The sequence below is a fragment of the Eumetopias jubatus genome, unplaced genomic scaffold (genome assembly GCF_037043125.1).
Source record: "Eumetopias jubatus isolate StellerSeaLion01/CBP00866 unplaced genomic scaffold, mEumJub1_p1.0 scaffold_4, whole genome shotgun sequence".
Lineage (NCBI taxonomy): Eukaryota > Metazoa > Chordata > Mammalia > Carnivora > Otariidae > Eumetopias > Eumetopias jubatus.
In genome coordinates this window covers 123,211,175-123,224,856 of record NW_028274810.1, presented here as the reverse complement: position 1 = coordinate 123,224,856, position 13,682 = coordinate 123,211,175, and the positions used below count along the sequence as shown (strand labels likewise).

The window sequence follows — 13,682 nt, the reverse complement described above, 5'->3', positions numbered from 1 at the left end:
GGCTTGTCTTATCCTTTGTAGCTGAAAAACTTGTGTTTGTTTATTAGATAGGGTGAGAAACAAGGTTCTCCCTCCGCTCCCGAATCGACCTCTTCTCCAGGAAGTCTTCCCTGACCCGTCACTCAGGCTGGGCAGAGCGCGCCTCATCAGGCTGCCATAGCAGCCTTGCATCGTACCTCGCCCATGTCCCACCAGCACCCCTCAGTGGGGCTGCCTCCCCTCCACGGGCTTCTTGGGAGCAGAAGCTGTGGACTAGAGTCAAGTCCTCAACCCTTGTTGCACATCGCCCTCCTTATTTCTCCCGGCGACCCCGTTCTATGTCATCTTCATGGCAGAAGAAACTGGGGCACGAGAATTAAAGCCACTTGCCCAGAGGGTCACAGCCAAGAGGCTTGAGCCCACGTCGCGCTCACTCTTGAGCCTGTGTTTGTGTCAAGAGGCCATCAGCTCCCCCTGGGAGGGCTTTTGGGTGAATGCCTCTGTCCCCCAGGGTTGATCCCTTAGGTGAGGTCAGACTTCTTTGTTCGGGACACAGGTCACCCTCGGCTCCATCCCATTGTCCCATTGTGAGGAATGAGCCTGCAGCGTGTGGTTGATCGCATCAGACATGTTCAGAGTCCTCTCACGTACCGACGGGGCGACTGATGTCACCAGGAAGTCCTCCGCACCTCAGTCTCCACGTCCCCCTCTACGCTTATTCACCACCTGGCCATCGGGGCTAAAGACTTGGTACTCGGGATTGGGGAGGACTCCAGGCCGGCCATCGCAGTGCATGGTCACCAAGTGACAAGTACGAAGTGAGGGTGACCCCCAGCGCATGTCATCCCGGGGCCCACTTTGAGGTGCATTTCCGCATCACAAACGTTGAAGTAATGAAAAAAGTGCCCTTTCTAAAGTCGTGAAAGTGTCCGTATCCCTCTCATAATCACAGCTATTTACTTTCACAGTTAAAGAAACGATTCACTTTGAGAAACCAGTGTAGGACATGTCTCAAGCGCCTCCAGGCCTTACCCCCACACAGAGCCCGACGGGTAGAAGGACGCATAGCTGGGCAGACCGCCTGATCCTCTTTCCCATGCGGGCCTTTTTACCATCACATTTTAATACACATCCCTGCCCACAGCGGGCACATTTCATCATTTTAAAAATAAATATTGTTAGCACGCATATTATCTATTACATTGATTAATGCCTTTCTTATATAAAGATGCCTTGGTCCAGAAAGAGCAGCCAAGAAGACTGTTCTCCATGTTGAACAGCCGGGCTTCCCACCGCTGGACAAATCAGAGTTCCCATGATCAGCTTCCTTCCCCTTCTGGTTTCTGTCTTTTGTCTTGTATTTATTACTTTTGATCTTGTCTTATAGCTGTTATTTTTTGTCTTAATATACCTGTGCTTTTCGGAGAGTTGTCTCAGATCACTGGGCCGGAACTCTGTGTGGGCAGGAGTCTAAATTTGTATTGCACAGTCGGGTGCTCAGAACCCAGCACAGGGCTGGTCTAGTGCTTGCACAAATGTGTGCATGTATGCGTTGGGTATGTGCACGATACAGACAGATCAGCCACTCGAAAATGTATCAGAAGAATGATGGTCAGGGATGCTAGTCTTAGGAGATAGTGAAGGGGGCACGGGGTAATACTGAGCACCGTGTTGCCTGTAGCCCTGGGAAATAGGAATTCTGCCGCCACTTCAAATCTGAAGGCATAGAGGCTCAGGAAGGGAACATTTGTTGCCTGTGGTCTCGTAAGGAGCAAGTAGGTGTTGGCCATATTCAGAACCAGGTCACCTTAACTCCAGACCCTGGGCACTCTACCCTACCCAAGTCCGCTTCATGCTGAGAGGAAATCAGGTGACTTCCTCCGGCCCGCTGCCTTCAGAGGGGACCACATCTAAACAGAGCCGCGGCTTTAAGTACCTCCCCCACTTCCATGGGTGACTCACACACACTGATTTCTTCAGCCACAATTTTCCCGAGTCTCTGCCAGCCCACACAGTCTCTCCACCGGGAGGACGGGTGGGCATTTCGGAGGGAACAGAGACCACCTGGGACTCCTGACTCCATCCCCCTTGCTCCCCGTAGAGATAAAGGGTACCCCCAATGAGCCCGTTGGCTGGGGGCCAACTCTGATGAAGCTCAGCCCTTCTCTTCCCTTACACTGTGCCTCTGACCCCACAGCAAGTCCTAGAGGTTCTGTTTCCGCCCTGAAGCCGAGCACCGCCTGCAGCCCCGGCCTTGCAGCCCCCTGCCCCGCACTGCGGCGGGGCTCTCCTACTCTTCTGCATTCATCAGCCAGAGCCGGGGTTCCTAAACATAAACCAAATCGCGTCCCTCCCCTATCTCAAACCCTCCAGGGTGTTCTCTTCATATTTAAAAGATAATCCAGGGGCGCCTGGCTAGTTCCATCGGAGGAGTGTGTAACTCCTGGTCTCAGGGTCGTGAGTTCGAGCCCCATGTCGGGTGTAGAGACTGCTTAAATAAATAAACTTAAAAAAATTTTTTTAATAATAAAATCCAAAGCCCACCTGACCCTCTCCAAATGCCCTCCGTCTCTCCCTGGGCATCTCAGCCACACTGACCTTGCTCTTTTACTCCAGGCCACCAAGCTTCTGCCTTCTTGGCTCCTGCCTCTGCCAGGGCCACACGCAGCACCTGTTCTAGATAAGATCTCAGTAAGGCTTGCCCTGACTCCAGCTAGAGAAGCCTCACCCCACACTCTGTCCCTTGACCCTGCTTCTTTGTCTTCAGAGCACTTAATGCGAGTGAACTCACAGCACATGCTCCCTGGTGACTTAGTGATGATCTCTGTCCCTCACTGGAAGGCGAAGTGGGCCCTGTTTGACTCCTGCCTGTGCTCTCAGCCTTGGGCAGGGACAGGCTCAGGTAGGCCGTCAGTGAATAAATGAGTCAGGGCACATCAGTCCCGATTTCTAGAACATTCTCCTTTTGGCTAAAACGTCTTCATGTAAATACTTGTATGTGAGAAGAGTTTAGGCCGAAGGCATCCAACTTAAGTGATTTTCTTCTCCTTGACAGTTGCCCCAAAATTGGCTGTAGCCACACGGATGTGAGAATGTCTGATCTCATCCAGGATGAAGCACTCAGAAGGGCCATTGAGAGCCACAACAAGAAGAAAAATCGTCCGTCCGAGTAGGAAAAGCACACCTCCCTGCAGGGATGTCCGCAGCCTACCTCCTACCCCAGCCGCCTGGAGACAGCAGTGTTTCTCAGAGCACCTTGACTGGCTGCATAGCGTACTTTGTTGGGGTAAAACTTGAAAGTTTTAAGTGTAATTGGAAGCCTTTTTCTATGTCACAGCAAAAATCCAAGCATATGATATTGTTTATTTTTGAGTGTTCTATAATTTTAAATAAAACTTTGATTATCTGCAGCGTGTCCTGTCTGCACCTCCCGAGGTATAAATTGTTCCAGTGGTGTGGGCGTGGTGCTGGCCAGGCCTTCCTACTTCTAATATTTCAGGCTGTTTTTTATTATGGTTGTAACCAAACAATGTCTTTCGAAGGATATTTAACAGGGAAACATGGAGAAAGACCCCCACGGCTAGCATTGTCTAGCAGCATCATAAACAAGAGCATGAGGTTGTAAAGCAGAGCCAGCTTACTGACCTATATTTACTTTGTGTATCGACAGTTCCCAATAGGTAAATGCGTCTGTTTGTCATCCTGACTGACCAGCACAGAATGCTCTGGTGAGCAGGCTTATCGGTGCAATGATACTTGGTGCCCCTAATGGAAATTTCGCTATGGCCCTCCGAGAGCCTGAAGTATCATTAGAAACAACCACATCCTGACTGTCTCCGCCTTGCTCGGTGGCTCTCTGCAAGTGGCTTCAGGCTCCTGGGCCTTGGGGTCTTCAACCGTGACATAAAGATGTTGAGCAAGATGTTCTCTCATGTCCCTTCAGCCCCAAACGTCTGTGGACTTAGGACCAGCCAGGTCTTTACGTTGAACATCTTTGATTATATTCTGTGTCAAGAGTGCTAATCTATTAAATAATCTCCATAGCAACCTTTTATCAACTAGAATATTTAATTAAACCAGACAAAGCGTACCCTGCCTACACTAGGAAACCAAGAAGAGCTAACAGGGGCTAATATTTATTGAGCACTTACTGTGTACCAGGTGCTAGTCCCCGGGCTTCACATATATATGTTCACTCCTGTGATCTTCACTGTCTGCTGAGAAAGGTACAAGTTTTTTTGTTTTTTTTTTTTTAGATTTTATTTATTTATTTGAGAGAGAGCACAAGCAGGCTCTCCACTGAGCAGGGAGCCTGACGCGGGACTCAATCCCAGGACCCTGGGATCATGACCTGAGCCAAAGGCAGATGTTTAACCAACTGAGCCACCCAGGTGCCCAAAAGGTACAATTATTATTCTCACTTTGCAGATAAGTAAAATGAGGCACAGAGAGGTGAAGTAACCCGTCGAAAGTCACAGAGCTCATAAATGGCTGAGCTGGGGCAGGACCTCAGGTAGCCTGATCCCAGAGTCTGAATTCTTAATCCTATACTCTCCTCCTCCCTATTGGTTTATTTATATCTAGAAATATACTCAAAAGTTCACATTTAAGAAGTGAAGCTTCTGTAAATAAACAAAAGAGTTCATTAAAATGGAGGAAACAACTGGAGTTGACATTTACTAGGGAGTGAAGGCCATGAAATAATACATATTTGATATTTAAAAGCATAGTCTAGGGGCGCCTGGGTGGCTCAGTGAGTTAAGCACCCGACTCTTGATCTCAGATCTCAGCTCAGGTCATGATCTCTCAGGGCTGTGGGATGGAGCCCTGTGTCAGGCTCCCTGCTAAGCAGGGAGTCTGCTCCTCCCTCTCCCACTGCCCTCTCCCCACCTCTCTCTCTCAAATAAATAAATAAATCTTAAAAAAAAAAAAAAAAGCATAGTCTAAAATGGCAGAGTTAATTCTGAAAACATTTCATGGAATTCAGAAATGAGAGTGACATGCAGTTGTCTACAAGTGAAGTCAATTTGAATTTCTTAAGATGCTTCATCTGAATCAGACTTCCTGAGGAAATGATTATGTTTAAGCCAGAACAAACATACTTTTAATGTAATGTGGTTCTTTTGTGAAATACTTTGTTTCCTAAACAGATAGGGACAAGCATGAAATACTTACCCAAGATTTTATTTGCTTTCCCCCACTCTTGGTGTGGACACCAGTATCAATCAGAAAAACGCAAAATGACACCATTCCACTGTGGCAAAGGTACAGTCTTTGTACCCTGTGAAGTTTTTTCCTTCGTTTAGTCTTCAGAAGCTATGTTTCATGAATTTGTCTAGCCAATTAAAGACTTGGACGTTTTATACAGAATTTATTTTCATTGAAAATTTGCCATTTGGTTGTCATTATCAGTCTGGCATATTTGTTAAATTTCTGTTACAGGAGTTTTCCCAAAAAGTGAAGCCTTTTCTTCAAATGAAGTTGTATTGCTTGTTGAAAGGGGGGCAGCTCTAGTCAAAGAGGAGTTTCCATGCCCTTGTGCCCAGGGCAGCCCCGGAGTCCTGAGATTACACAAGGCCCCAGGAGTGACATTTGAAAACCCTACTAGACACTGTAGCTAACTCAATTTTTTTTTTCCCAGATATGACTGATTTAAGACTTGGACAATTGTACCCACGTGGCATTTTTTTAAAAGATGCCAGTTCCTTTCAAGAACTTCCAATTAAGTGTAAAACACTCCCACAGACTCCAAAAAATAAGATAATTTATCTGTCGCCTTATGTGGAGCCTCAAACATGGAGCGTCCAGCTTTGAGCGGCTCCTGCAGGGAGTGCTCCTTTCCCCCCAAACACTCCCGGACTGAAGTTTTGTGTGAGGACAGAAATAAATCACAGGACGGGCCGGCTCCAAGGCCACTGTGAACTGATCTCTGGCTACACAGTAGGCTCCAGCCTAAGTGCCTCAAATGTATCACCTAAGTTAATCCTCCCTACAAGCCTAGGAGGCCGTTGTTAACCACATCCATTTTACAGATGGGAAAAACCAAGGCTCAGAGTCATGGAGTCCTTTGTCCAAGGTCACTCGCCTGTGTGGGGGAGGGCCCATATTGGAACAGAATGGTGAGTACAGGGGCAGCTCTCTGACCCACTAGGCTCTTGGCCCCGGGGCCGCAGAGGGCACATAAACCATCAAAGCTGCATTTCTATCCCGGCTTTATTGCCATCACTGAGGCCACCATTTCCCTGGCTTGCAGACTCCCGTGCTCCCTTCCCAGTTCCCTCTGCAAACACCCCGCCCAGTCCAAGCCCTCCCTCCTTGCTTCACACATAGACTGTTCTCTGACCTCTCATCCTCCCCCTTTGCCCTATTACTAACCTACTAGAAAACCCATGGAGTTATCTTACATCCTACTCAAAAACTTTCCTGTTCTAAGGAAAGAGGTTGACGGCACAGCCCCTGGGCTCCCCAGCGCTCTGGTCCTCCCCCTCTTTCAATGGCAGGGGAGGTTTCCTGGCTGGCTCCTCCCGGCCACCTTGGCTGGGAGTCACTCCGTCCCGCCGGGCCTTAGAGTTTTCGGGTGAACTAAAAGATTTGGACTTCACCCCAAGGTTTCCGCGAACTCTACGATTCTGTGTCTTGTGTTCAATGAATCGGTCCTGAGGGAAGTGTCAGCCCTTTTGAAGGAAAACAGGCTGACAGCGAAATCAGTATAAATTTGAACCAAATGTATACGTCGCCTTGTCAGCTAGTCATCCAAGAAATACTTTTTAAGGCCCACTTTATGCTATGGTTTGTGTTAGTCTCTTTGGATATAAAAATCGCCCCTCTGGAAGACTCACTGTCTAGTTGGGGCCGACAGATACTTGAAAAACAAATTCCACAAAAGGTTATGTGAGGGCCGCGTGTAGGGGACAGTGGCAGAGGAAGGAAATACAGGAAAATTCTTGAGTAACCCCCAACTGTGTTTTAGGAAATCAGGTAACAAGATTCAAAACAAGAAGTCTGCGGAACCTGATTGGGAGAATAGGGAGTGAATCACAAGGGTTTTATTGGAAACTCCTGACGTTTGGGAGATCTGCCTACCAGCTTGTGTCGGACTCAGGGGAAGGGACTAACCTCTGACGAGAAGTCAGCTAAACCAGCGGAACAGGACCCCCTCACACCATGCTTAGGGAAATGCTAACCGGTGCGGCCACTTTGAAAAGTTTGGCTTTTGAGAAAGGGGTTAAACATAGAAGTTACCGCACAACCCAGCAAATCTACTCCTAGGTGTCTACCCAAGAGAAGTCAAAACACGCTTCCACAAAGACTTGTGTATGAACATTCATAAGTAGCATGACTTTTAAGAGCAAAAATGTGGAAGCCATCCAGATGTCCAGCTGGGGAGTGGATGAACAAAACTGGGGCTCCGTACGGTGGTCTGTTACCTGGGGGTCAGAAGGAATGAGGTCTTACGAACTCGCACCGTGGCATGGCCCAACACCATGCCGGGTGAAAGAAGCCTGTCACAAAGAGCATAGCGTGTCTGAATTAATTTCATCACATGAGATGTCCAGAAGGGACAAACCCATAGGGACAAAACGTCGATTAGTGGTGGCCTGGGGCCAGTGGGGGTGGAAACAGGGAGTAACTTGCACAAGGGAATCGCTTTGGAGTGAAGGACGCGTTCTAAAACCAGATGGCACAACTCTGGATTTACTAGAAGTCCCTGAATTCAACACTTCAAACAGGCGAATCTTACGGTGTATAAATGATACGAACGAGCTGAGTGAGGATTGCTTTACAGGACAGGGAGGAGAGAGAGCCTTTCTTCATGGTCATGGTCACAGTCAGATAAAGCCCTAAATTCAACCGGTGATCAAACCTCTATCAATACTCTCGGAAGTGTTTCTGAAACTTAATCTTAAAGATTAGAGTGAAATAAGAATTCTGTTCAAGGGGCACCTGGGTGGCTCAGTTGGTTGAGCGACTGCCTTCGGCTCAGGTCATGATCCTGGAGTCCCGGGATCGAGTCCCGCATCGGGCTCCCTGCTCAGCGGGGAGTCTGCTCCTCCCTCTCATGCTCTCTGTCTCTCATTCTCTCTCTCTCTCTCTCAAATAAATAAATAAAATCTTAAAAAAAATATATATATATATATTTAAGAATTCTGTTCAAGACTCAATCCCTAATCACAGGATTAGAAGTAGCAATTACTAAAGAAGTGTTAAGGGGCGCCTGGTGGGCTCGGTTAGTAGAGCAACCCTCGATATCAGGGTGGTGAGTTCAAGCCCCACACTGGGTGTGGAGCCTACATGAAATAATTTTAAAAATAAAAAATCATTCCGGGTTAATGAGAGGATAAGATTAAATAATGACCAATAGCTCTAACGAACTTAATTTTACTTATTTCTATTTTTTATGTCCCAATTGTATATGCATTTTATAGGCAGTGATCCCTAATAGTAACCAATAGTTCTAATTAACTACTTTTTGTTGTTGTTGTTAAGTATAATGGGGTGAAAATTCTGGCCATTTCTTTTCTCTGTTCATCCTGCTATTGGGAAGGAAGACATTCACTCCCTAAAGACGACCTTGTGATTCATTCAGCGGATGGCAGAACGACCCAATATAACAATGTCATAAACATTTACGACCACAGAAAGGAACATTTAGTGGGGACTTTTTTTAAATGAACAAACACAGAATTGGCCTTAAAACAAAAACAAAAAGAAAAAGCAAGATACAATTATGAAAGGAAGCAACCCCAGGACCACCTTTCATCATAAACGGAATACAAACCGGAAATGGAGTGCTGTTAAGAAGGGAGTCAGCATGCTGCCGGAATGTTCAGGAAAGTTGTCATTCCAGTCCGGGGAACCCGGGCCATCAGGCTCCACATGGGGGTCCGGAGCTGAGCTTCTAGGCTACTTAGGGTCACCACGGTTCACAAAGAATGTGGAGACTCTGATTAGCCCAGAGAACAGCAACAACAAGGCTAAGGATGATGAAACATGGACGCTATGCTGAAAGGAACTGGAATGTTTTTGGCACAGAGAAAAAAAACTGAACCTTCTGTTTTGTACAAAACATGGTAACTGTGAGGAAGGTGCTACAAGGCAATTGACAGTAAGTGCTGCAGGAGGGCCGATTAGAGGATCTTCGGTACTCCAAAGAAAAATTACTATTAGTGTCTTAGTGCCAGGCTCTCCTCTGGGAAACCATGGGCCCCCAGGGGACTATGGATAAAATTCAGAAGGTTTATGAATTCGTATGGGGGAAATAAAAATTACGTCTTTACTTTTACTAATCTCTAATTGGAACTTAGCATTTCCTACAATTATAAATGTAGGCAACAGGGGCGCCTGGGTGGCTCAGCCGTTAAGCTTCTGCCTTCGGCTCAGGTCATGATCCCGGGGTCCTGGGATCGAGCCCCGCATCGGGCTCCCTGCTCCGCGGGAAGCCTGCTTCTCCCTCTCTCACTCCCCCTGCTTGTGTTCCCTCTCTTGCCGTGTCTCTGTCTGTCAAATGAATAAATAAAAATCTTTTAAAAAATTAAAAAAAAAAAGGTAAGCAACAGACTACAGTCGAATTAGCAGTACCTGCGACTTTGTCATCCATAAAAATGATAAATATTTTCATGTTGCAGTCCTGTTGCTGTAAAGATAAATTTATACTCACCTCTTTTAAAAATCTAGTACTTCGTTCCCTTCTGGCAATGATGGGCTAACAGAAATGGGATTTGCCCTCTCACCTTTAACAGCTAAAAATCCAGACAGCATGTATGAAAGGTGGTTTTCAGACATTAGACAACAGGATATTGGACCTTGCCCTTGTTTAGCACCTGGAGAGTTCCCAGGCGCCCTCAGGGTGGGGGGGGTGGTCCTAGAGGGAACCTGGTAGGTGACAGAGCTGAAGGTTCAGGGAGGCAGAAATTACAGAGCAGAGAGCTGGGGGGAGACAGCGGCCCAGAGAGCGAGCTCTGGAGATGTGCAGAGGGTCCCCCTGGAGTCCTCAGCTGAGTCATCACCAGCTCCAGCCAGTGAGAAAACTACCTCAGGCCAGGAAAGAACCTCCCAGATCAGAGGGAACAAAAATCTAAACTCACACAGGCCCTAGAATGTTCCTTATCCCCCCAGCCAGAGCGGGGCAAAGTTAGCCCTGGACTAAAGGATGCGCTCATTCTGTGTAACAATACTTAAAAGCAAGTTCCAAAAGCGAGGGTAGGCAAATTTTCACGGGAAGGGGCAGCCACTGAATATGCTCAGCTTTGCAGGACAGACCTTCTTTGTTGCAAGTTCGTAACTCTGCCTCGATAGTATGAGAGCAGCTCAGACGATATGTGAATGAATGAATGATGGTGGCTGTGTTCCAATAGAGCTGTATTTACAGACACTGAAATTTTAATTTAATATAATTTTCACATGCCACAAAATACTATTCTTTTTTTCCCCAATACCCTTCACCAGAATGAAAGATAAGACCCTACATCATTGAGGGGCACTGGGGTGGCGCAGTTGGTTAAACATCCCATTCTTGGTTTCAGCTCAGGTCATGATCTCAGGGTCGTGGGTTCGAGCCCTGCATCGGGCTCTGTGCTCAGTGCGGAGTCTGCTTGGCCCTCTCCCTCCTCCTTTGCCCTTCCACTGCTTCCCCCCCCCCCGCCACACACACACAAAAGCACAAGCACATGCCCTCTCTCTCTCTCAAATAATTAAATAAAATCTTTTTAAAAAAAATCCTACATCATTGAAATGATTCTTCTGCTAGATGTAGGAGTAATACTATGAGTAAATAATTCAAGGTTGGTTGGAATACAATACAGCACAAGGATGGAACCTTTAAGAACAGAGGGACTTCAGCACCCATGGGCTGGGTGATGGTGGTGGGCGCTCCCGTGCACTTTCTGTTCTCCTACCACACAGCGTACTTTCTACCTTGTGACCTCTTGTGTGTGTGTCATCTCCCTCCCCTGGCCGTGTTCTCATTTTTTAAAAAAGATTTTATTTATTTATTTGAGAGAGAGAGTGATCCAGAGTGAGAGAGTAGGAGGTGGCGGGGAGGGAGGAGCAGACTCCCCGCTGAGCAGGCGCCCCTTGGCAGTGTTCTCTTGAGGACGGAATCCACATCTGAATCTTGTATATTTCCTATGCATCAAGGTTTCCCTGAGTGAGGTCAGGACCACTTTTATCAGACACTTTGAGGAGCTTGTTAAAAATGCAGATGCCCAGGGGCACCTGGGTGGCTTGGTCGGTTAAGCGTCTGCCTTCGGCTCAGGTCCCGATCTCGGGGTCCTGGGATCAAGCCCCATGTCGGGCTCCCTGCTCGGCAGGGAGCCTGCTTCTCCCTCTGCCTCTCCCCCTGCTTATGTGCTCTCTCACTCTCTCTGTTAAATAAATAAATATTTTTAAAGATGCAGATGCCCAGGCTCCACTCCAGACCCACTGAGTCAGAATCCTGGGAGGCAAATCCAACAGTCTGCATTTTAACCAGTTTTCCAGCTGATTCTGATTCATACTCCATGTGAAGACTGTATGCACCTGGCATGCAAAGAAAAGCCCAAACGAATTAATGATGAGTTCATAAAGCCAAGCAGAACAACATATAGATACACTAGAATTATAGCTATCTAAATACCATATTCTTAGGTCAAAAGCTCCAGAAGATCATAGATAAATACAAAGAGTTGCACATCCTTTTCTTTCTTTTCTTTTTAAACAATATTCTGATGAGTCAAAAACCTGGTGACCCACTTCATCCCAATTCCATTTATTATTCCCTTCCTGCCTTTTCAGATTTCACTTCGTGGATTGTTTTTAATTACCCCATTTGGCAGCAGCTCTTCATCTCCAATCCCCCAGGGCCTTGGGTGGATATGCTAAAGTCTCAATTAAAACAAACCAGAATAAAAAAACCTCTCATGCACCTTTCCCTTTCCAAAAGTTCATACACATTGAAAGCATGGAAATGAACTAGTGTGATTCCCGAGAGAGATCTCTAACAATCTCCCTCTGCTGGATCTAGGTTCAGTTGATATTTTTGGCATGAATATTGGATTCTCCAAGAAAGTAGTGTTTCTCAAATTCCAATGGTTCAAACTCCCTCATCGGAGTTTTTTGCCGTATCGACTTGTGGCCTGTGTTATTATTTGCCTAGTTTTTTACTTTAATCAAGTCACTTTAAAAAAAATGTTTAGCCTTCTCCTAAATAATAATATACATGAAATTACATAATTACATGAAATTACAGGTTAGATGTGCTAAGTGTATTTTAAGCATATTAAAGTAAATATGTAATTACTAAAATAAAAGAAATACATGTTCTTGAGACACCTACCAGCCTCTTGGGTGGCCTTTTGGGAAACTCCTGCATAGAGTCCTGCTAGGGGTCCAGGCCAGCACCCAAAGCCTTCCCACACTTACCAGGTTCTCTTAAGAACCTCCCTCCACACACTGCCAGCATTGAAATAAAGAAGTCCCTTGAGAGTGCACTGAGACCAGCATGAAGCTTTGGCTATTAATCATCAAGGCACACCCACCCGCCCACTGTGGTTGGGATTTCAGCATGGATTGGCAGAAAGAACAGGCCCAGGAGGGGGTTTGTGCTGACCAATGATCCGAGTTTCACTTGGGAAGTGTGAGCCGGGGAATCTTTGTGAGCCTCCGGGGCTGCCCGTCCTGGTTCACGCCCACAGAGCTCAACCAGGCATTCCTCTTCCCCCTTTCCCCTTCCCGGGGTCAGTAGCCATGAGCTCACCAGCATGTCCCATCTGTTTCCTTGAGGCAGGTGACATCCTTGTCAGCCATGGGAGCTTCCTAGGGAGAAGCCAGCTCCTGGCACTGGAAGCACTTGCATTCTACAAATCGATTTTTCCTGTGGGTCCGTGTTTGCCTTTGAGGCAGTGTCCTGCATCTGACCACGTGTCCAAGATGACTATTTTATGCCAGCAAAGGAAAACAAGCTTCACACCTCACGGAGCTAAAGGTGAGGCGACAGCTGGCTGATGGTTCGTGATTCACCCAAGTGGACACTGAACCACAGGCGTGAAAGGGGCTGCCACCCAGGGCACATATCAAGTCACAGCTGAGAACCCGGGTTTGGCTACTCAGAGAGTAACAAGGGATTGCAACATGTTTTTAGCTAACCTCAGCTCTGCAGAGCTGGGCACTCAGGGAGTAAGGTTTAGGGAAGTCAAGCGTCCTTCGGTGCTTTTCCCAGAACAGCTGGGCATGTCAGAAGACAAGCGTTCCAATTTCACTCTCTTTCTTACTAGCTCTGTGACCTGAGGCAACCCCATTAACTTCTCTGCACCTCTGCAACTTCACCTGTGAAAAGGAGGGATCACCCTCTACTTTGCACGCTTCCTGGGGCTGCCCAGATCCAGGGAGACGAAACACGTAGAAGAAATTGAGCACTAATCGCAGAAGCCTGGCTGGACGTCTCAGCCCAGGTTCCTGCTTTTGAGGCAAGTGTGTTTATTTGAATATGTGTGAAAGCATGTGAATTAAATAACCTGGAAGTATCAACCAAACTCACAGTGGGCTACCTGGGGCGTGGGCAGTGGTAGGAGGAACCAGGTTTGAGGGTGGGGCAGTTCATTTTCCTAAAATGCATATTCATATCTTTACAGTTAATTTCATATTTTTCAAAGACGATCGCCCAGAGGTGAATTCACCTCTACCTGCACTACCAGATCGGGGAGGCAGGCCCAGTCCTTCAGGAGGGA

At 47.0% G+C, this 13,682-nt stretch overlaps 1 protein-coding gene across 1 annotated transcript in view; it reads left to right on the top strand.

Moving 5' to 3' along the window:
• NSMCE2 (NSE2 SUMO ligase component of SMC5/6 complex) overlaps nt 1-3,407 on the top strand; it is a 209,748-nt gene extending 206,341 nt beyond the window's left edge. The window contains exon 7 of the mRNA XM_028105585.2: nt 3,035-3,407. Within this exon, the coding sequence (XP_027961386.1) occupies nt 3,035-3,152 (118 nt within the window). The 3' untranslated portion in view covers nt 3,153-3,407. The remainder of the gene's footprint in view (nt 1-3,034) is intronic.
• The last annotated feature ends 10,275 nt before the right edge of the window (nt 3,408-13,682 follow it).